The 23,333-nt window shown below is 40.5% G+C and overlaps 1 protein-coding gene across 3 annotated transcripts in view; it reads right to left on the reverse strand.

The window, feature by feature from the left end:
- Positions 1–8,517: 8,517 nt before the first annotated feature.
- CUNH8orf34 (chromosome unknown C8orf34 homolog) overlaps positions 8,518–23,333 on the reverse strand; it is a 499,772-nt gene continuing 484,956 nt past the window's right edge. The window contains exon 15 of one of the 3 annotated variants that reach the window (XM_073679422.1): positions 8,518–14,811. Coding sequence is in view for 1 of the 3 variants with exons in the window: in XM_073679423.1 (XP_073535524.1) it covers positions 14,804–14,811 (8 nt within the window). In the remaining 2 variants the exon portion in view is untranslated. The remainder of the gene's footprint in view (positions 14,812–23,333) is intronic. The other 2 variants (XM_073679421.1, XM_073679423.1) reach the window with 2 other exon arrangements.

Below are 23,333 nucleotides of genomic sequence, written 5' to 3' on the forward strand. Positions count from 1 at the left end.
GTAAGGGTCGCCTGATGGCCCCATAAAAATAGTCTTTGTGACTTTCAGAGTCCCTCCATCATAAATGAAACAGGATGTGTCTGATGATGTGTCACACACCACATGGCCAGATAAGGTTGTAAAATGTTAAAATGACATTTCCCGGTGAATGCATTTGTCTTGGTTGAAAGCAATGCAAAAGTGCAAAAACGCAGCAAAAACGCTAAGTGTGAACATAGCCCCAGGTGTGGAGGAGCGTTTTTGTTTATGTATATTTATTTTGCCTTATATACAAGTCATTACCCTGGAAAAGATGTTCGTTAACACATTTTCCAGGTAAATCCATTTTGTTTTTGCTTTTGTATGTTTTATTGTGAGTCCGTAAAAGTGGCATAATACCTCTGACAACGTTGTTGACAGCAGTGACCTGGGAGTCAGAAATGCTTCCAGGGGTCTTCCCCATGCTGTTCCCATGTCATTTGAACACTGTTCCCATGGATTTGGGCAATTTTTAGGCCCTCTGCAGACCTCTTAAGTTTCACATAGACTTACATTGGGATCATTACTCGTCCATTGAATTTGTCAGGTTTTGGATGGTTTCTGCTTCAATTGTTTTGCATGAGGACAGAATACCCTCCCAGAGCTGTTGCTTAGATGTGAACTGCCTCCCGCCATCATAGACACTCCTTTTGATGATGCTCCAGAGGTTCTCAATGGGGTTGAAGTCAGGGGAGCATGGGTGCCACACCATAAGTTTGTCCCCTTTTATGCATCATCAAAAGGAGTGTCTATGATGGCGGGAGGCAGTTCACATCTAAGCAACAGCTCTGGGAGGGTATTCTGTCCTCATGCAAAACAATTGAAGCAGAAACCATCCAAAACCTGACAAATTCAATGGACGAGAGAGTTCAGAAGCTCCTTTCGAACAAGCTGTCCTAAGTGCAAATGTAACATCACCTAGAATAAAGTTTTGAGTTGAAAACTGTTTGATTTCAGTTTGTAATAACCTGCTAATGCTTATAATTTCAAAAATGACAATATTTTGTTCTTTATTAAAATGAAAAGGTTGAAAACTCTGCTGTGCATAATAATTTGGAACATGCATTTTGAGTGCAGTTTGAGTTTTTTATTTTTTTAAAAATATACTGTTATCATAGGCAGTTTGTACAAAAACCTTTCAATTGTACTCTAATAGTTATTTGACTGGAAAATTACAATGACTGCAATTCATATAGGTAATTTGGGAAAATCTGAGAAAATATTATTTGCATAATAATTTGGAGCACAGTGTAAAATAGTGGGTCCCCTATAATGTTATTGCATATGCAGTGACTGCAAGGGCTGCCAAAAATTTGGATACACACTACAATACCTCTTTGAAGAGACGTAGAGGAGAGCCTCATTAAAAAAAATTGTTCCCATTATTAAGGAGTGGGTCTCCTATACTGGTAATGCACATGCACTAAGTGCATGGGCTGAAAAACGTTTATCCCTGGGAGGTATACATGAACATACTGTATAACATACAGAATGTTAGAGGTAGGCCTGTAAAAAATTGTCCTATGGGCATCATAAACACCCTTAAAACGCCCTTGTCCATTTTTTATAAGAGTCAGCCTGCCAGCATTTTCAGTTGACAGGCAGATGCACCTATCAATTATAATGCCCCCCACGGCACTAAAAACCCTCTCTGACAAAACGCTAGCGGCAGGGCAGACCAGGACCTCCAAGGCGTAGAGAGCCAGGTCATGCCACGCGTCCAGCTTGTATACCCAATAGTTATAAGGCAAAGAGGGATCACGGAGGACATTGGCACGGTCGACAAGGTACTCCTTCAGCATCTTCCAAAACTCTTCCCTCCTTGTCAGAGTACCCTGCGCATCAGTGCCTTGAGGGTCTGAGAAAACTGTCCCAGACCTTTGACAGTGTTCCCTTGCCTCTGCTGCATCATATTCGTGTCTCCCTCATCTGTACTTCTTGGTTGTCCAACAAACTGTGACCTCTGCCGCCAGCGTTTTCAGATGGGGAATTTTTTTAATAATTCTCCAACAAGGGTCTTCTTGTACTGCAACATTTTATTAGACCTCTCCGCCACGGGAAGGAGAGATAGAAAGTTCTCCTTGTAGCAGCATGGGTCTAGACGTGTGACCAACCCGTAATTACTATTGCTCAAAATGCGTACAACGCGAGGGTCAGGGGAAAAGCAGCAGAACAACATAAAGTCAGCCATGTGTGCCAGACTGCTAACAGCCACGACTTCCCTGTCCTGACCAAGAGGATGACTGGCCATGCTCTCCTCCTCATCCTCCTCCTGGTCCTCCTCCTTGTTCTCCCTCTCCTAAGGCCATCTACGCTGAACAGACGATATGATTGATGTATAGGTTGTACCGCGTGTAGCGCAGGAAAACAGCTCCTGTTCTTCCTCCTCCTTCTCATTATCACTCAATCCGCCTTGTGATGAGATGAGGCTGGGCTTTGTGGCATCACCCTGTATAGTTCCTTGCTCCACCTCATTGTTCTCTGCCTGCAATGCCTCCTCTTTAATTGTGAGCAGCGAGTGTTTCAGTAGACAGAGAAGCGGGATGGTGACTCTAATAATGGCGTCATCGCCGCTCACCATCTTGGTGGAGTCCTCAAAGTTTTGGAGGGCTCCACCAATGTCAGACATCCATGCCCACTCTTCAGCTATTATGTGTGGAGGCTGACCGGAATACCAACCGGCGTGTTGAAGCTGGTACTCAACAACTGCCCTCTTCTGCTCACAAATCCTTCCCAACATATGCAATGTTGAGTTCCAACGCGTGGTGACATCGAACACCAGTTGGTGAGCTGGACATTGCAAATGCTGCTGATGCCCTGCCAGGGTGACGAAATCTGTAGGTGACTTTCTGAAATGGGCACACACATGGCATACTTTCACAAGCAGCTCAGCAGCTCCGGGTAGGTTTTGAGAAAACGCTGAACCACTAAGTTGAGCACATGGGCCAGGCATGGTACGTGTGCAAGGATGCCAAGCCTCAGAGCCGCCACCGGGTCCCGGCCATTGTCACACACGACCATACCTGGCTCTAGGTTTGACAATGACAGCTACAGATCTGCCTGCTCTGTTATAGCTGCCAACAACTCTGTAGCAGTGTGTGGTTTGTCACCTAAGCACATTAGCTTCAGCACAACCTGTTGCGCTTGGCCGAGGCAGTGCTGAAGTACTTCCAATTTCCGACTGATGTGGTAATTTCAGAGATGTAGGCTGAAGAGGAGGATGAGGTGCAGGAGCTGTAGAATGTGGGGGCAACCCTGATTGACCCAGGGCTCGCAATCCTCGGCGTTGGGAGGAGGTGTTCCATCCCAGGGTCTGACTGGTTCCCGGCTTCCACAATATTAACCGTGTGCCAGATGTACCATCCCTGGCCCCAAGCACTTGTCCATTTGTCTGTGGTTAGGTGGACCTTCCCAGTAACTGCGTTGGTGAGGGCAAGGCTAATGTTCTGGGACATGTGCTTGTGTAAGACAAGGACGGCACACCGGGAGAAATAGTGGCGGCTGGGGACCGAGTTCCGACAGACGGCTGCTGCCATGAAGTTGCGGAAAGCTTCCCTTTTCCACGAGCCTAAAAAAAAACATTTCAAGTGCAAGCATTAGAGAAATGTAGCAGTTTAGTATTGTGGCTTGTGGGGCATTGGCTGCATATTTGCGCTCGCATTCAAAGGACTGGAAGGTATGGAAAACTGAACCCTGTGCTGGGACAAGATCATGGATGCTGATGGTGGTAGATGCAAGTGTGCAATGAAAGATGCAGGGTGGGAGGCATCTTCACCTGTGCCATGGACAGGCTTGCATGCAACAGTGGAACAGGCATATGGTGTCACCCGCAGACACTCTTTCTGGACCCTGGCGTTTGGCCGAACTAGTCGAGTGCTTTGCTGTCATATGCCTGAGCATGCTGGTGGTGGTCAGGCTGGTAGCTTTGCTGACCCTGCTGATGCTGGCATGGCAGATGTTGCAAATGGCCTTTTTTGGGTTATCTGGACAGTTTTTAAATAACAGCCAGACTCGGGAAGATCTAACAGTTGGACTGGCAACTTCCCTCGTGTTGGTGTTGTGGGAAACAGTTGCCTGCCTTGTGTCTGTGGCCACCCCTCTGCTCTCTGCTTCTTCCTGCCTGTTGTGATGCTATGCCTTCCTCCCCCTCTGTGCCGCTGTCCTCGCTATGCACATCACCTTGCCAAGTTGGGTCAGTGACTTCATCGTCCACCACCTCGTCTTCCACGTACACACCTTGGGCCTTCTCCTGACTTGCTGGCAATTGTATCTCATCATCATCATCATCCACCTCTTGCAACAGTAATTGCACTTTCCAACCGTCACCTTCATGTGACCATGGCTGCTCAAATATTTGGGCATTGCTACATGCGATCTCCTCTTGCCCCTCTTGAAGCGGGCCAGGTAAGAGGCCCGAATCTATAAATGAAAAAGTGAACAGCTCATCGGAGTGTCCAAGTGTGGGATCAGTTGTCTCTGCGCACTCGGCATGGTGGGAGGAAGGAGATTCAAGGTGAGAAATATGTGGTCCAGACTCACGGCTACTGAGACTGGACTATGTGGAAGACAGGTTGGTGGTGGTGGTGGCAAACTGACTGGAAGCATTATCTGCTATCTAACCAACAACCTTTTCACACTGCTGTGGCTTCAATAGTGGTGTTCCGTGGCCACCTACAAAGTGCAACAGGAAGGTAGGTCCATATGATGTGGGTGCTTGTTGCGCTCCCTCAGCAGGCACAGTTTCATCTTGCCCACGGCCTTGGCCTCTGCGTGCACCATCACCATTACGTCCACTTCCCTGTCCCTTGCCCTTTTTAAATGGAGTTTAATATTTGTCACATTGCCAAAAATGTCAGTATTATTACCGCAGTAATATAGGATCATGTCTCATGACCACGGTTTTAGGCAGTGACCTGGGAGTCAGAGATGCTTCCAGGGGTCTTCCCCATGCTGTTCCCATGTCTTTTCAGCACTGTATGGATGTGTCTGATCATGTCTCATACACCACATGGCCAGATAAGGTAGTAAAATTATCATTTACCGGTGAATGTATTTTTCACCCTTGAAAGCAATGCAAAAGTGCAAAAATGCATCAAAAACGCTACGTGTGAACTTAGCCAAGGTGTGGAGGAGCATTTTTTAGGGGTTATTTATTTGCCTTATATACAAGTCATTAACCTGGAAAGAATGTTCCTTAACATTTTTTCCAGGAAAAAACATTTTGGTTTAGTTTTTGTATGTTTTACTATGAGTCTGTAAAAGTGGCGTAATACTCTGACAACGTTGTTCATAGCAGTGAGCTGGGAGTCAGAGATGCTTCCAGTGGTCTTTCCCATGCTGTTCCCATGTCATTTGAGCACTGTTCCCATCGATTTGGGCAATTTTTAGGCCCCCTGCAGACCTCCGAGGGGGGTGCTGCCGGATAAATGCTCGAGTTTCCCACAGACTTACATAGGACTTGTTGCTCGGGTCGAGCACCCGAGCATTACGATTTGCTCGACCCGAGGAACGAGCACCTGAGCTTTTAGTGCTCGCTCATCACTACTGATATAGCATTGCACATGCAGTAGAGTTACCATAAGGCGAATTGTAGAGTGGTAATGTCATATTACTAGATTTGCATGAAATCCGGTAAAAGAGGTAAATTCCTTTTTTACATACAAGAAAAGAAGAAGAGACTAGCGGGTGACCCGGCCAGCCGTACAGTAAGGCATCATGGTATGTGCTATTCAGTATTTTTATAGCACACTTGGGACATTTATCAAATATAAGAAAGGAGGGGAAAACCCTTGACACATACCAAGTTTTTGAGAGCACATAAAAGAAGATTTTTGGAACATAATATAACTAAATAATTTTATGCAAAAAGCCCATTGCCTAAAACTATATATAATTTATTTTCAGCAAATGCACTTAATTTATTTGCAATATATAAAAAGAACTAATAAGAGCCCCAATATTTTTATAAACCATTTCTTTTTATTGTGGTAGCAGTATCAAGCACATTCATTTCATAAAATCAATATATGAAAAAGCATTCATCGGTTGAAAAACATAAGCACAAATCATGCTTCACAATACAATTGCACACAAAAGTAATCTTTAAATGTAATACTGAGTACAAAGTCACCAAATTTTGTTATAAATCAAGCTGTTGCAAATATAAGTGTTTCCAATACAATTTATTTTTTTTTTTTTTCTAACAAGGCTTACAATGTATTACACATTGATTTCTACATTCAGTAACAGGACTTACCCATTTCAAAATTGCCATTTAAAAAGGATTCATGGCTTTATTTTGAAATCAGGTTAAAGAAGTTGTTCATCTTTTGTGGAATTTTTTTTTCACTTGAAAAATAATTTTTTACAATTGGGTTTCATTAAAAATTTTGCGCATCTTTTGGCTTTTACAGGCTCTTTGTTTCTTAGCATATTCAATGTACAGTAGGTGTGGTCTGAGGATGTAAATTAGTTGAGAGGAGCACAAAAAGACGGAAAAAGGTGTTAAAATCTCCCATCAGACTGTCAGTAAAACTCATTGATGGATCCTCAGTTAACTCATTGTGCGGCCAGCAACACAGAGGCTACAGAAGGCAAATGGTGCAAAATTTTTACAGAAACCCAAATGCAAAAATGATTTTTCACACCAAATACATGCATTTAAGTAAAAAAAAACAAATAACCAAAAAAGTAGATAACCCTCTTTAATTAAACTTTAAAATATCTCTTTCAATTAACTGTATTCTTTTTTTTTCTATCTACCCTAGGAGTATGTCAGTGATAAATGTTAATGTCATGCAAGTAATATTTCATTTCATGTACATTTTACAAATCTTAATTAATTTAAAAAAAAATAAGAAGCACAAACACAAAAAGGTAACATGTAATTAAGGTAAATACCAAGAAATATATGTAAGGCTCTGTTTACATTAGCGGAAATGGGGTGCAGCAGACAGAAGTGGGTAGAGTGCATCTCTATTCCTAGCATTAAAAAAAAAAAAAAAAACACAAAACAGAATCCTAACTAACCCCCCCCCAAAATACTCTAAAACTTAATGAAGTATTTCTAAATTTGCTGATACCCATCTAAAAATGGATCCAGCAAAGCTTTCAGGAGTTGGCTATAAACAGAGACCATGACATAATTATTAGGGAAGCCTAAACTCAGGTTAAACATACAAAAAGGTAAAAAGAGGAAAATATGAATTAGTCTATAAACTACTCAAGCATGCTTCACCACTCTGCAAAACCCTGACCTTATTTTGTATTATTGCACTTAATATTTGGCTATATATGTTCATCAATTGTCTTTTTATTAAAAATGTTCATATCGAATTTGGGAAACATATCAAATATATAAAACCAAGTGGTATAACCTTACAATATTTCTGCTGTCATTCGAGAACAAACAGAGGGTTGATATACAGGATATAGTAAGAAGGCAATATTTTATTCCAAAAGTTAAAACATTTTAAAAATTGTTTCATTGACTAAAATTTGCAATTTTTTTTAAACTTTTTTTTCTTTTAACCCATGAAAACAGATATGCCGTATTTATTTTAAATATTGAATGTTTGAATTTTATGCCATTTCACAGATATAAGCTTCAAGAGTAGTGTTGAGCGAGTATGTTCTGTTCCGAGTATGCTCGGCCGAGCTCCGAGTATTTATAGCTGCTCGGTGATATGGTTGAATCGCTCCCGTGTGCATGATTTGCGACTGTTGGACAGCTTTATTACATGTGAGGAATGTCTATTTCTTAGCTGTAAATACTCGGAGCTCGGCCTGAGCATACTCGGAACAGCAGAACATACTCGCTCAACACTATTCAAGAGGCTTTACAACAAATGGAAAGCTAATTGGATCTATTGTTATTTTCCTTTAAATCACTCTAAAGCTACTTTAAATTGTGTAAAATATATTTTACATGTTGATACACCAATTCTGATCCTAAAAAGATACATGGCAAGGCCTGTATAAATATGCACAATGTACAAGATATATTTAAAGGGGTTTTCCCATGAACAAAGTACATTGTCATTTTAATTTACAGATCTTGGAATAATAATATGTTCTAAGAGTCACATTAGCAAGCGCACAGGACCTCCCTGGCAATAGCAAATAATCATCAGGGATTTGAAAGCCTGAACCAGCAGCGATCAGTTGAACACCAAAGGAGCTTCAATAGAAATAATTGCTCAGTTAAGATATTATTAACATCCTTAAGCATTCAACTTTTTTTTTTTAAAAAAAGGATTTTTTTTGCAGTAACATTCTGCAGCCTAATTTATTCTTATTTTCTTTTATTTTTTGACAGAACCATCATCTGTAAACCGGTATAGTAAGAGTCTATAATTAGTGTTGAGCGAATGTGCTTGGATAACGTGTTATCCGAGCATGCTCGGTCTTATCTAAGTATTTTCGGCATGCTCGGCTAATACGTTTGCCTCCCTGCGGCTGCATATTTTCTGGCAGTAGAGAGACACAACACATGCAGGGATTGGCTAACAAACAGTTAATCCCCGCATGTGTTGCATCAGTCTACCGCCAGAAAACATGCAGCCGCAGAGAGGCAAACATATAAGCCGAGCATGCCGAAAATACTCAGATAAGACCGAGCATGCAAGGATAACACGTTATCCAAGCACATTCGCTCCACACTATCTGTAATGGATGGAAGGCCAGTTTTAGACTGATTCTTGCAACCAAGACATTTTGTTCTACAATTTATATATGTTTGTGATTTCATTACAATCTTTGCATAATTATAGGACTTATTATATTTCCTCTCTGGGGGGGTCATAAATGGTATAATTTTATCATGTAACAGGAAACTTTGTATCTATAGTACATTTACTGTATTACCCTGTAATAAATACATTTCTGTATTGTATTTTAAGGGTGGCTATAAATAGAAAATGAATGCTTGTTTGCCCGACATCTCTCTCTCTCTTAAAGGGGTTGTCTACTACTCAGACAATCCCTTCTCAATTGCTATATTCCCCCTTATAAAATAAAAACAGCCTATACTTGCCTCCAGTGCTGGCATTGTTCCAGTGACCTAAGTTTCTGGTCTTTGGGGGCTTGCGTGACATTGTTATGTCATGTGAACTCTGCAGCCAATCAGCAGCCACTTTACTCTCACTTCCTTCAGACTAAAAGGACACCCGGAAGAAATGAGAGCTGCTGATGCTCTCTGACTTCTGCTGAATGTCAGTCACATCTGAAGGAAGTGAAAATGAAGCAACTGCTGAATAGCTGCAGGGCTCACATAGCATAATGATGTCACGAAAGCCCAGAGAGACCAGGCGCCAACGTTGCAGTAATGGCGCCATCACCAGAGTTGAGAATAGGCTGTTATTTTATATGGGGGAATATAGAAATTGAGAAGGGGTTGTCTGAGTAGTGGACAAACCCTTTACACATGTATGCTTGGCATGGCTGAATGTATATATGTACTCAGAATGCTGGCAGACACCTCTGGTCATAGCTTATCAGGCAAAAGAATCAGGCAGTTGAATTACAACTGTCCAATCCCTATCTATATTGGAAAGCCCCTACATTCATCAGATGTTTGGGTGGGTTACTCCATCACAAGTTACACTACAGGGGAGATGAAAGTAAATATATTAAATGACCATCCTCACATCTGAATCTTTACAATCAGAGTGAGCTCTAAAGGGTGGCTGATGTAGACAACTATCAGAATATAAAAATAATGTCATTTATTAATGGTGATACCTGTTGAGGTAACAGTCTAAATTGCATGGAAAAACAGGCAACGTAACATTCTTTTGTATATTGTACATCACACGGTTTAAAATATTTGCAATAAACCACAGAAACAAACTAATAAATTGCTTTAATCTAGTCTAGTGCAAGTTAATAAAAGCTACAATATTCTGCACTTAAAGGTTATTTTCTGCATTCCTGTATTAGGCAAGTTGTGCATTTAATAAAGCAAAAGAAGTTGTTTGCTGTAATCATTTTTGGTCGATACTGTTACATACTTTTATGACATGTCAGCAAATCTAATTCTAGAGTGATACACCTTAGTGTGCAAAGCATACATATAACATTGGAAAGCATGCAAACAAGAGCACAATCTTCAGCACTGCAATGTTAACTCAGCCACAATACATCCAAATTAGTGCTTAGCATTAGGGACCGCTCAGACCTTTCTGTTGTCTCAAGACTAGTAAAGGTGCTTAATGCATTCCTCTGACGGACTGAGGCTAGTCCTCGCTATCTACATTGGTGAGATGAGGGGCAAGAAGAAATTCTTAACTTCCCAACTACTCAACCACCCCTGCATAAAGTTATACTATTAATGAAGGAACAGTATTAACAGGACATGGCATGTTTCAGAAAGAAGAAAAAATAGATCAGAAGGATACACAGACGAAACACCAAATGGTCACAGTCATTTACATAAACTGCATAAATCAAGAGTTCCAGCAAATACAAAAATCTTTGAAATATATCTTATCAGGGAAATATGCTTCTTTCTCCACTCTTAAGCCATTGCTTTCCCTGCCTCCTGAACCCACCTCGCACTCTGAAAAGCTGAAATCCATTTTTGACATGCCCAGAATGACTTCCAGCACACTACGGTGTTATGTTAAACAGTGTATTACACTTCATAGAGAGCAGACTGAGTAACAGGAGAGAGATGCTTATCTCAGTGCTGGATTCACAGTTACACAGCTCAGTGTGCTGTATATTTGTCCAATGTGCATCTGCTGCTTCTGTCTGTGTGCTAGCAAAAGAAAAAAGCAGGGATTCCTGTTTCTGTGAATTTAGTGTATGGAAGACATCATAGCTACTTGTCTCCACCCACTAGCTTAGAGTCAATTGCAAATTAGAGACAGACCCTACAGAGGGGAACACTGGTGAAAATGCAGAATGCAAGTTATATAATTACAAGAAATTGTATTATTCCTCATGTACAAATATGACAAGTTATTCTGAAAAGTTACTTGAAAGTATAGTTACTCTTTTAGGCCAGGTTCCTGCCACATTTGGCCATGCAGTGTACAGAATAAATACATGAAAGTACACTTTAATACCAGTGTGATGCCAATCCCATGGCAAATGTCTGCCTTTAAGTTTATTTAAAAAAAATGAAAAAAAAAACAACATTTTAAATTGAACCTGTCAGCTCTTATTCTTGTATCTAGACCGCCACTAGTGATTTTTTTTTATAAACATGGCTGTGTGCCAAACCTTAGAAATCACCTTTTAAAAGCTGTGCACTATATGTAAGATACCATAAAGGGATTCTGTCAATAAGATCAACCCAGCTAAACTGCATTAATGGGCATACAGGTCTTAGAACATGTAAAGAGTTGATGGATTTACATTTCAATCTGTTCCTGAATTCATATGTAAATGAGGTGTTAAATGCTCTGAGCATGACATAAGGTGCCAGGCAAGGACATCAGACAGTGATATATATATCAATCAAGCTAATGATGCCGGTGCTGGGTGGGGAAACAATCTCAGAAGGCAGTGGCATGTTAAGTGCTCTGTCACTCCGAGAGCACTCAATGCGAATTTTGCAAATGAATGAAAAGGCTAATTACTCATAAATGTAGCAACAGATAAAAGGTATTAAGGTATCAAATTATATACATTTCAAAGGCTTGTATGCTCATGTATTGGGGTATGGGTTTTGGTGGAGGAGGGGGTTGATCTTACTGACAGATTCCTTTTAAAGAATTATCTGAGCGATGTCCAAATCAGAAAGAGTCACACTATTCTGGCTTTAACCCTACCCCACCAGACCTAATTGGCATCCCCTGGCAACTGAGCATTTCCGGCAACTTTCACTGAATCTTCTGCAAGTGCGGTTAGTGATGTGCAGTGTGCTCAGATTTACCTCCATAACACACATGCGCCTGTAGAAAGAAGCATAGTGGTGAAGTTGGGCACAATACAGCCCTTGCATTTCTTCTGTTAGACACACTTGCAGTACAGAGGTGAAGCTGGGCAAAGTACATGTAACTACATATGCCTATATGTGTATGCATATGATTTGGTGAATGATGCTGGTGATGTCCAGAGGGAGATGCCAATCAAGCCAGGAAAGGTGAGGCAGCAATCAAAATTTACATATGGCATGCAGCATTTAAAAAAAATTGTGTTTGGCTTCATCAGATTTAACACACAGACACAGTAATATTCTCTTATTATATCTTCTTGTTATATCAGTAATAACTTCTTATTATATGCACATATAGAGTGGTGCTTAAACATTTCTGTACCATTCAAAATTTTCCCTGTTTCCGCAAAATTTTGACCTAAAATGACATAAACTTTCACAGTCCTAAAGGTAGGTAAAGAACACCAAGATCAAACAAATGAGTCAAAAATGTATTAATATTTTATTTAGGAATATTATTCCATTTCACATGTCAGTAAGTGACAAAAGTATTAGCAGATAATTTGAAAGTAAAATTTTAGACTGCAGTTTTCAATCAATGGGATGACAATCAGGTGTGAGTGGGTGACCTTTTTTTATATAAAAAGAACAAGGATTTATCAAGCATTGGTTTTCACAACACATTTGTGGAGGTTTACCATGGCATGAACAAAAGAGATTTTTGAGGACCTCAGAAAAAAGAGTTGTTGATGCTCATCAGGCTGGAAAAGGTTTCAAAACCAACAAGAGTTTGGACCTCACCAATCCACAGTGAGGTAGATTGAGTACAAATGGAAAAAATTCAAGATAATTATTACCGCTCCAGGAGCAGTTGACCAACAAATATCACTCCCAAGACCAAGGCATATAATAGTATGCAAGGTCACAAAGGAACCCAAGAATGACCTCTAAGCAACTAAAGGCCTTTTTCACATTAGCTAATGTTAATTTTCATGAGACCACCATCAGGACAACACTGAACAATGACTGTGTATATGAAAGGATTGCTAGGAAAAAGATATTGCTCTTCAAAAAGAACATTGCTTCCAATCTGCAGTTTGCTAAACATCACCTTAACAAGCCAGAAAGCTACTGGAACAATTTTTTGTGTACCAATGAGACTAAAATAGAGCTTTTTGATTTAAAGGAGCAGCATGATGCTTGGAGAAATAAAAACACTACATTACAGCAGAAAAACCTCATACCATCTATAAAACTTGGTGGTTGGTAGTATCTTACATTGGGCCTGTTTTGCTGCATCTAGGCCAGGACAGCTTTCCATCATTAATGAAACAATTAATTCTGAATGAAACCAGCAAATTCTAAAGAAAAATATCAGGACATCTGCCCTTAAGCTGAATCTCAAGAGAAAATGTATCATGGAGCAACACAACGACCAAACGCACACGTTGTCCTACAAAAGAATAGTTAAAGAAGAATAAAGTTAAAGTTTTCGAATGGCAAGCTCAAAGTCCTGACCTTAATCCTATAGAAATGTTGTGAAAGAACCTGAAGAAAGCAGTTCACAGGGAAAAAAAACACCAGAATAACAAAGTTGTAGCTGTATTGAAGGGAGGAATGAGCTAAAATTATCAATTACTAGAGAGCTTTAGGCTAGGGTCACACCAGCATATATTGTCTCATCCAAGAGAATCTGGCCGATTATGCAATTCACACTCTGTTCAAACTCTCATCAGAGTTTGATCAGAGTGTTATCAGATTTTCTCGAATGAGGAGAAGATGGGAAAAAAAATCTTCTCCATTCTGTCAGTGGTGGAAATCGGACTACACTCAGATGTCATCGGAGCGTAGTCAAATCTTCTCCAAGAACTGATTGACTTGCATGGCCACGTGCGATCCAATAATCGGATTCAACTGCTACAATAAGACATGTATATGGCCACGTGGAATAAGATCGGTCTGAGTATTTTCTCGGATCGCTCTTGGACCGAAAATACTGTCATGTGCACGAGCCCTTAGATGCAGTCATTGCTACACAAGGGGTCACACAAGATATTGAGAGCAAAGATCCACATACTTTTGCCACTCACAGACATATGATATTGGATCATTTTACTCAATAAAAAAATGACAAGGTTTAATATTTATGCCTCATTTGTTTGATTCTCTTTATCTACTTTATGACATGTGTAAAAATCTTATGTAGTTTAAGGTCAAATTTATCCAAAATTATGCAAAGGGTTTATAAGCTTCCAAGCAAGCACCACTGTACTGACTATCATATGGCAAAACATTCTGTGGACCCAACACTGGTAATTGAAAAGGCAATGCAAGATGGATAACACCATTCACAATTATTATGAATGGACAAACAATGTGGTGGATGAGCCTCTGTACAAGAAATCTTTCACTCATTATGATAAGGCCCTATACCTTTTGATTATACAGTATTAGTACAAGTAGTATAAGTGCAGCATGCAATGGACAAATTGTGTACGTCTTTCTTAAAAAAATCGCAAGGTTACCCCCCCCAAAAAAAAAATTAGTATTCAATTATTATATACAGCTTCCCAAGTATATGAAGGACTGAAAGTTTTCAAGAATACACATTAAAGTGTGAATTTTCTTACAAGAAAAACATTGAAAAAAATCATGTTAAGGTAAGAAATAAACTTGGAAGGTGCAGAAATGTGGCCAGTTACAGTAGAATAAAAGTTTTACCATAACTACTGCGTAGTGGATAAGAAAGTTAGTTTTACTTATGATTAAGACATTAATTATATTACTAAACACTCTAAAAAAATAATCATTCTTGCAATTTATTGCAGTCAAATACAGTGGAAAAAAATAATCTTCTGTCGTAGTAGTTTTGTTCATTGGTTCACAGTTGGTCTTGTGGCATCACAAACCTAAAAAAAGAATAAACAAGGTTACATTATTTATATTAAAAAGTTATTTCAACCTCAAGCATTGATCCAAGATATTAAATTAAAATTGGTGTTCACGTCTAGGGACATTTTATTTACTTAAATGCAGTATTTGAGTATTTAAAATAATTTATGCAGTTGGGTTTCTTTAAAAAAAAAGTGTCATTTAACTTCTACAGTCACTGTGTTGTACTGTCTATTGCTGGCTGCAGAATGAGTTAACTGAGAATCAGGCAGTTAGGGGGTCTCGTGATCTGAAAGATTTTTTTAAGGATATGTTCACACAAAGCTTTATTGAGAAAAATTGCTAGAAAAATACAGGCTATTGATAGAAAACTGCAGTGGAAATTACACACATTTTGATGTGTTTTTGACTTGTTTTTTATTACTTTCTTTTGGTGCTAAGCCATTTTGATCACAAAATGCAGTAAAAACGCTGAAAGAAATGACATTCTGATTTTCTATGAAATGCAGAACAGGTTAAAAAAAACACCTTGTGAATAAGATTTTAGAAATACTATTCATATATTTCACATGTAAAGTTCCATGGAATAAATGGACCTATAACAATAAATAATAATAATAATATAACGGTTACTGCAAAATACTGCAATTTTTTGGCATAAACGAAAAGCACAAAAAACTATAAAAAATGCTACGTGTGAGCAAGCCTTATCTCTTTGATTTATCTTTTTTTGACACGTCTTTCTGACCACAGACCACATCTTAGTTGACTGCGCAGGAAAACTAAGAGCCTGGAAAATGCCATAGGGTGAAAAAATGTTAATGAATCCCAATAGCAAAAAAATTTTTTTAGTTCCAAATACATGCATTTAAGTAAAAAAAAATAACAATTAAAATAGTACTATGTTATAATAGGGTACACAGTGCTGTTTCTTTAAGACAGATATAATTTGTAGGCCACGTTTACACGTTCAGTATTTGGTCAGTATTCGGTCAGTTTTTTTACCTCAGTATTTGTAAGCCAAAACCAGGAGTGGGTAATAAATACAGAAGTGGTGACGTGTTTCTATTATACTTTTCCTCCGATTGTTTCACTCCTGGTTTTGGCTTACAAATACTGATGGAAAATACTGACTAAATACTGAAAGTGTGAACATGGCCTTGAGCACAGTTTGACACAGAAAAGAATGTTTTTAAAAGTGTAAGGGCTCATTCCTATGTAGAAATAGTCCAAACTTTATTGTGTATTTTTACCAGAGTGTCATTAGAGTTTGGCCAATGTCAGTTTTTACCACCAGAGTTTTCTCAGAGTTTTAGCAGTTTTTCTCGGATGAAAAAAAAAGTTGATAAAAACCATGGAGGTCTCTCCACCGTCTCATAATAAATAGTCCATGAAAAACAGACAGCACATGGATGGCATACGATTTTTTTCATGGACCCATAGACTTGCATGAACCAATAGACTTGCATTGGCGTATTTGATTTGAAACTTGGATCAAAATCGGACAAGTTTCCATGATTTGGTGTGGACCACTCGGTCAGCAAAAACACATGGCCATGTGAACAATTCCATACAATGAACAAGCTCGATTCATGAAAACCATTTATTGCTGTGATTGATGCAGGCAATAACTGGCCGCAGGTGCACAACTATGTTGGGTGCAGGCATTGCAATTGTATCTGGGTACTGGAGCTTGTGTACGATGGAAAAAGGTCTCTTTGGTCCATAGGAAAAGACCAATACTATTAATGTCCCATCATAGTCAGGGACCCTTTTGGAGATTTTGCATTGGGGCCTACAAACATCCAAGTTACTTCCTTGATCAGAATTGATATATTCATGGACAGTACAGGCCAGAAAATGGTTGCAACAGTCGTGAATGATAGGTGTGATGTGATAGGTAATAGCTATTTTCTTATTTTAAAACATTTATAGTGGCTAGAATTGTTTTTTTTTTAGATCCTGAGACAATCTCTGCAGTCAGCCGGCCATATAACATGGACAACTATCACATAGAAATGCTCAGAGTGGCCGTCGGCTCTCCTGACCAGCATGTATTTCTATGCAGCTGTCACTCTCATGTCAGGAGAGCCGCCGGCTTGTCCATGCACTCCGATGTCATCGTTGTCCATGGTATACAGCCGTCTGACTGCGCCCCTAGGATTATCTTATTAGAGACAACACCTTTTAGATGGCAGCCATGGCAGCGATCAGATGATCACCAATGGTCGAGCTATGCCTACACTCAAGCAACAGATAATTTTGCCAATGTAAGCTTTTCTGTTGTGCTACATGGAGGCCATTCACATTTTTTTTCGTAGACTTTTCTTTCTGGCTCAAGTTACCAGATACTTGACAAAATCCGTTGACATACACAAAAAAAATATTTTCCAACATGGATGATCCCTTTAATTCATTGAGCAATAAAGTGGCCAACAGAGATCGCTCCATGTTACACTCAGCTCTGCTCCACCTGTACAAATGCTTTCTGGGCACTGGATTAGCGCCTATATCCTATTGCAAAAGCAGCAAGTGTCTCTTTGATTCTTCTAGTGTTTTTCAGATTTGAGAAAATACGCAGTGTCTGTAATGGGATTAACATATGAGCACAAACTCTGCGCTTCACACTTTGCTATGAAATTAGAGCATATTAAGCACAGTAGCTGTAACCATTTCCATGTGAAAAGTGTGTGGGAAAGAAAGTCCTCCAGGATTTCTAACCACAACTGAAGGGGGAACATTACGTATCTGAAACAAATGACATGTTTACTTAGCAGGTTTTACTTTCCCATAAAGGGGCTGTAGGAGAGCCAAGCACGGACTCGTTCTTCTTACATGAAGGGAAAATAAGACAGTGATTTGGATGGTGCAACCACAGGAAAGAAGCGTCATGTGAAACTACTTGTAATACTCTCTTGTTCTGGCTGCCGCAGCTTCCGTCTCTCGAGCTGTGCTATATCACCCAAGGAACTTCCTTTGGACTCCCTCTAATGTCGGCCTTTGGGTAATAATTTGAAATTTTGACTACAACAAGTATGTATGAATTTGTGATAAGCTGTAAATTATATAGCAGATAAGGTAAGGGGTCTACACAAAAACTTCCACAACCTCAACTGATAACAGATCTGAAATGATTGAAATATGTTTAGGAATAATGTCCTTATTGTTTGTGTCACCATTTTCTGACACCCGTATCTCTTATTTTTCCATCGATGTAGCCGTCAAATGTGAGGACTCGTTCTCTGTGCCCTGAGCTGATGTTTTTATTGATACAATTTTGGGGGACATAAGACATTTTGGTCGCTTTTTTATTGACTTTTTTTGGGAAGTGCAGCGACCACAGATAACAATTCTGGGTTTCCGATTTTTTTTTCTTTTCTGCATTTAATGTATCATTTTATATTTTGTATTTATTTTATATTTTGTATGTATAATGTATAACTTTTCTGGACAAGACGATACCAAATATGTTTTTTTGTTTTGTTTTTTAATGTCTTTATATTTGAAGAAGGGAAAGGGAGAAGGGCGATTTAAATTTTATATTCTCTTTCTCTTTTTATATATTTTTAAAACATTTTTTCAATTCTTATTTTATCTTTTAGTTCCTCTCTGGGACTTGAATATGCTACTGTTTTATCACCTAGACTATATACTGCAGTAAAACAGTATAGAAGTAAATAGCAAAATCACGTTTTTTTTTGTGAAGCACAGCCTGTGGATGACCTTTACATCAGGACCTCCTTCAGCCTTTAGGATGCCACCTGCTGCCATGAGTAAATAAGTGCTCCTATCCTTTTATCCTCTTGATATATTGCCATAATCATATTATATAAACTGTGTACCTACAATTGCTCATTTTGCCTTTCTACCCAATAAATTCTTCTCTTTTCTCTGCTCTATGTAGAAACAAGAAGTCTCTTTTCTCTACAAAAATTATTCCCCTTTTCAGCTCCTGAGGCAGCTGCTCCACTTCTCCCCCCTGCCAGGGATTTTTGCAGTGACTCATGAGTCATGCAAGGGAAACAAGGAAAACCGACCTCCTGTTTCTACACAGAGCTTAGAAGGATTCAACTTAGTCAGTTTTTAATCACGTGATGTCATAGATCTAATGGGAAAGAGAAGAATTCACTGGGTAGAAGGGCAAAATGAGCAATTGTAAGTAAACGGTGCTATATAATATTATGATGGCAATATATTAAGAGGATAAAAACTTTGATGGGCGTGCTTCTTTAACCAATGGTTCCCTGAGATCAACCTGTACTAAAGATAGCAGCTCAGCGGCCACCACTAGAAAAATGTGGAATTACATGCTTCCTTTCAAAATGAATACATGGGTGGTTCGAATTCGAGTACTGTAGTGTCTTCTATAGCTTATACAGAAGGGTTCTGATAGAGTCAGTTATATTGTCCATATTTCTTAATTTTTTAACTATAAGATATTTATCTATCCTTTCTTATTGATAGATATATATGCTCGTTTCCATCCTAATAATATTTTCTTGAATTTCTAAAATGCATAAAGTAAAGCTAAAAGAGCAATTTGAAGGCAGAAGATTTGATACAAGTATCCACCATTCCTTAATCGACAGTGACAGAGAACATGACATTATATTTTTCTAACACTTCATTGAAAGACTTCCTTGGCAAGCCATTAGGATTTTAATCTGATTTGAGTGGTGAATTTCCTTTAGGATTAGTCAGAAACTTAAATCTTTGTTATGACGAAATAGGAGAAATGTTTTGAAGCTCTACCCTCCAGGAATAAGAAAAACATTCCACCTCATTGAAATATTTAACTAATAATATGCATAAAAAAATCTCATCATATCTGCCTCAGGTACAAGTACAAGGAGGCATACAAGGCGTGTTCAACAATTTATCTACCTGAATATGAAAACAAAATTTTCTCAGAAAATTGAACCTACTACTTATAATCCCTCTTGACTTCAACACATTTATTCCACTTCACCTCTAGAGATCGCATTCCCTCAGAATAGGAGACTTCTTGCTGCTGCAAGAACTCTGCAACTGCCTCTTTGACTACATTATCATCACACAGAAATTTCTTCAGGTTCCGAAATAGAAAGTAATCACTGGGAGCCAGGTCTGGACTGTAGGGTGGATGGTTTATCTCCATCAAGCCGCATTCCCTGATAGCAGCCTGTGACTTGCGAAACTTGTGAGATGGCAAATTGTTGTGAAGCAGTAACACACTTGCCAACTTCCCACAGCGTTTCTGTTCAATTGCCTGGAGGTGTCTCCAGTAATTGTTGTCTTGTGTGGCATGAATTCTGGTCATAAACCTCCTTCTGTATCCCAAAAAGCTGGTTGGTGACCCCTTGTGCTTCCATTGCATGGACTCTCTTTTGGTCTCAGGATCAGGGTGGTATACCCATGTTTCAGGCTCACCCATAATAATTTGAGAATAGAAGTCTCTTGGATTCTCTAAGCATGTCTAAATTCTCTTAGCTAAATTGTTGGCAAAATATATTTGCTTAGTTGTCAACATTCGTGGCACCCACCGGGAACTGAACTTTGACATCATCAAAACATCATGAATGATACTGAACACCATGCCAACTGAAATGCCTAATTCATGAGCTATAACAATGACTTTGAACAATGATCTTCCAAAATCATGGCCTCCACTTTATGGCACATTTCCTCTAAAGATGCTTCAACAGGTCACCCTGAATGGGGGTCGTCTTCCATTGATTCCCTGCCTCATTTAAACTGCTTGGCCCAAAACTTTACTTGGTAGTAGTGTAGACCGTGTACCGGGGAGGTCTCTCTCAGAATACAGCGGGCCAAGGACAAAGGATACTAGCAGACAATTTGTTAGGGAACACCTTTTTAACTAAGAGCAAAAACTGGGTTGCCCTGGCAACGCAAGAAAAGAATACAGATAAACTTCACACACACCCAGCTCTGGACAGCTGGGACCCCTGCGCTGCACAACTGACAGGACCAGGATGTACTACAAGATGAACTATAATTTGCCTAAACAGTGGTTCTGCCTAATGCGGTAACTGAGTGTTACCCAGAACAATGATATAATCAGATGGGTGCAAGAGGCAGCCCCGGCAGTGGTGCAGCGCAAACGTTCACAAACTTAACAATGCTCTATGATTACAATACTGTTTTTCTATCTATACACACGCTCACCCACTGAGGGGAGAAGCTAGCTAAGGTTCTCCCAGCTCTGCTAGCAAAAAATGTCTCTAACTGAGAACCTGTGTTTGACGCCAAACTCTTTCTGCAGCTTGCGTACACACACCCACCGGGATCCCTGTGGTGGGGCCTGAGCTCAGGACTTACCAGTCATTAACTGATCTCTGAAGCAGCTGTCTGATCGAACGATCGGCTACCTAGCTGGGAGACCAAGGAGAGGGTCCTGACCTTGTCCCAGGAGCGCAGTTTCAGTCTGACAGACTAGCAGAAGGCCCTTCATGTCACTTAGAAACCTTGGTGGGAATCCAACTCTGCATCCAACCATAGTCATCCCCCCTAAGTGATTCTTCTTCTTTGGCAGGAGTCACAGGCAAAGTTTCACCTTTATTCAAAGTTCAGCTTCGCTGCCAGCACGATGCACATACAGAGCTTTTTGGATGCAACACCACGATCTGCCTCCTCTCCTCACTTCCTGCTTTCACTCACTAAAACACCATCAAGTTCACCATAGAGTCCCTTTCAGAGGCAACAGAGACCTCTTGTGGCCGGAGGCTGATACCACAGCAATGTCCACACATATCCCTCTCACATGCCATCCCACTACAGGTTGGCGTCCTCAATACACCTTCCCAGGTGAAGTCGTCCTGCGCATAACATTGTGGGGGTATGCCTGCGGTAGTCCGAGTGGTCCTTCATAGGACTGGAGCTGTCAACTCCCCTGGTGAATTAATGCTGGGGGCAGCCACAGGTTGAGCTGGGGCAGTAATTCCTTCCTGCATGTTGTCTCTGGGGGGAACCACAGGTTGTGAAACAGTCTCTCTTGAAGGCATTATCACAACAGAAAGGGCTCCCGTATGCAAGGGAGCGGGTACAGCCCACCAATCAGCATCTATGGGCGGGTCCACTTCCCTCAGCTCAGGTTTAGGAGTCACATTGGCGGTAGTCAGTTCTCTAAACTGACACGGTCGCAACATGTTAGGCCCCCTGTTCCCACCAGTTCCACATCATACACAGGGATATTGGCACCTACTTTCCTTTTTATCACATACGGCACCGCCTCCCACCAATCATCTAACTTTCCAGACCTTGTTATTTTTACTTGGACCAGGACTCTTCTCCATGGGGCAAACACTTCCTGCTGCACCGGTCTCGGATCATGAGGGGTCACCTGTCTCAACCATTGATCCACCACCCTGTGTACCGTTCTCAGGCGCTGCCGATGCTCTTGGGCTCAGGCGGTAGTGGACCGAGGAGGGTCTGCCATGGGATCAGGCATATGTAGATCTTTAATCTCCCTGCCTGCCCTCCCGAACATCAGCATGTGAAGCGAGTACCCTGTCGTGTTGTGGACACAATTGTTATAGACCCACATCAGTTCCGATAGGTACTCAGGCCAGCACGCTTTTTGATCATTCTCCACAGTCCACAGCATTTGCCGGAGGGTACGTTTGAAATGTTCACATGCTCCGTTGCCATGCGGATAATAGGGCGTCATCCTAGACTGTTCAATACCATAAACGCGATGAAGTTCCTGCATTAAGGCGCCCTGTAGGCACGCTCCCTGATCAGAATGAATCCGCCATGGACACCCGAACACTTGAATGAAGTGGCGATATACTGCCTCTGCGGCTGATTCTGCGGTCTGGTCTTTGGTTGGTACCGCCACTGCGTATTTAGTGAAATGATCAGTCATCACCAAATAATACGCGTGTCTCGAACTGGAGTACCCTATTTGTACATAATCTAACATGAGTATCTCCAACAGAGCAGACGTACAGATGGTCTGAACGGGAGCTCGCTCTTCCAGACTCTTGCTCAGACCACACGCTCGGCATTTTCGACATGCTACAACTACTATCTTCTCTAGGTCTGGGCAATATACCATTCTCTGTAGCCACTTATAAAAGTCTTCTCGCTCCCAAAATGAGCCCCTCTCTCATGGGCCTCTCAAGCGGCAACTGACCCAATGTTGGTGGTGCTGCAACTCTGAGGTTAGGTAAATCTGACGACATAAGAGACCTTGCACCACATTCAGCTTATCCCATTGACGCAGCAGTTTTTCACCTTCCAGAAACAATCTCTCCTGCTCCTCTGGCCGGGGCCATATATTAGCTACCAGCGTTTCACGCATCTTCCATCTCTGTTCTCATCCTGGGCCCGCTCCCAATCTGTAGTAGTTTTCCCAAGCACTGTAGGCATTCCAGGGGTCACCCTACTTGAATGTACCATGCTATGGAAGACAGGTAGTAGGACCAGGTCAGGTGTCTCAGTGTCCTCCAGTTCATCATCGATACTCTCCACCGGTGGCTCCATCGGAACTTGAGATAGTGTGTCAGCGTTTCCATTCTCCCTTCCTGATCGGAACTTG

This window comes from Phyllobates terribilis, unplaced genomic scaffold, assembly GCF_046119375.1.
Source record: "Phyllobates terribilis strain yellow unplaced genomic scaffold, ASM4611937v1 Scaffold_4__5_contigs__length_816908805, whole genome shotgun sequence".
Classification (NCBI taxonomy): Eukaryota; Metazoa; Chordata; class Amphibia; order Anura; family Dendrobatidae; genus Phyllobates; species Phyllobates terribilis.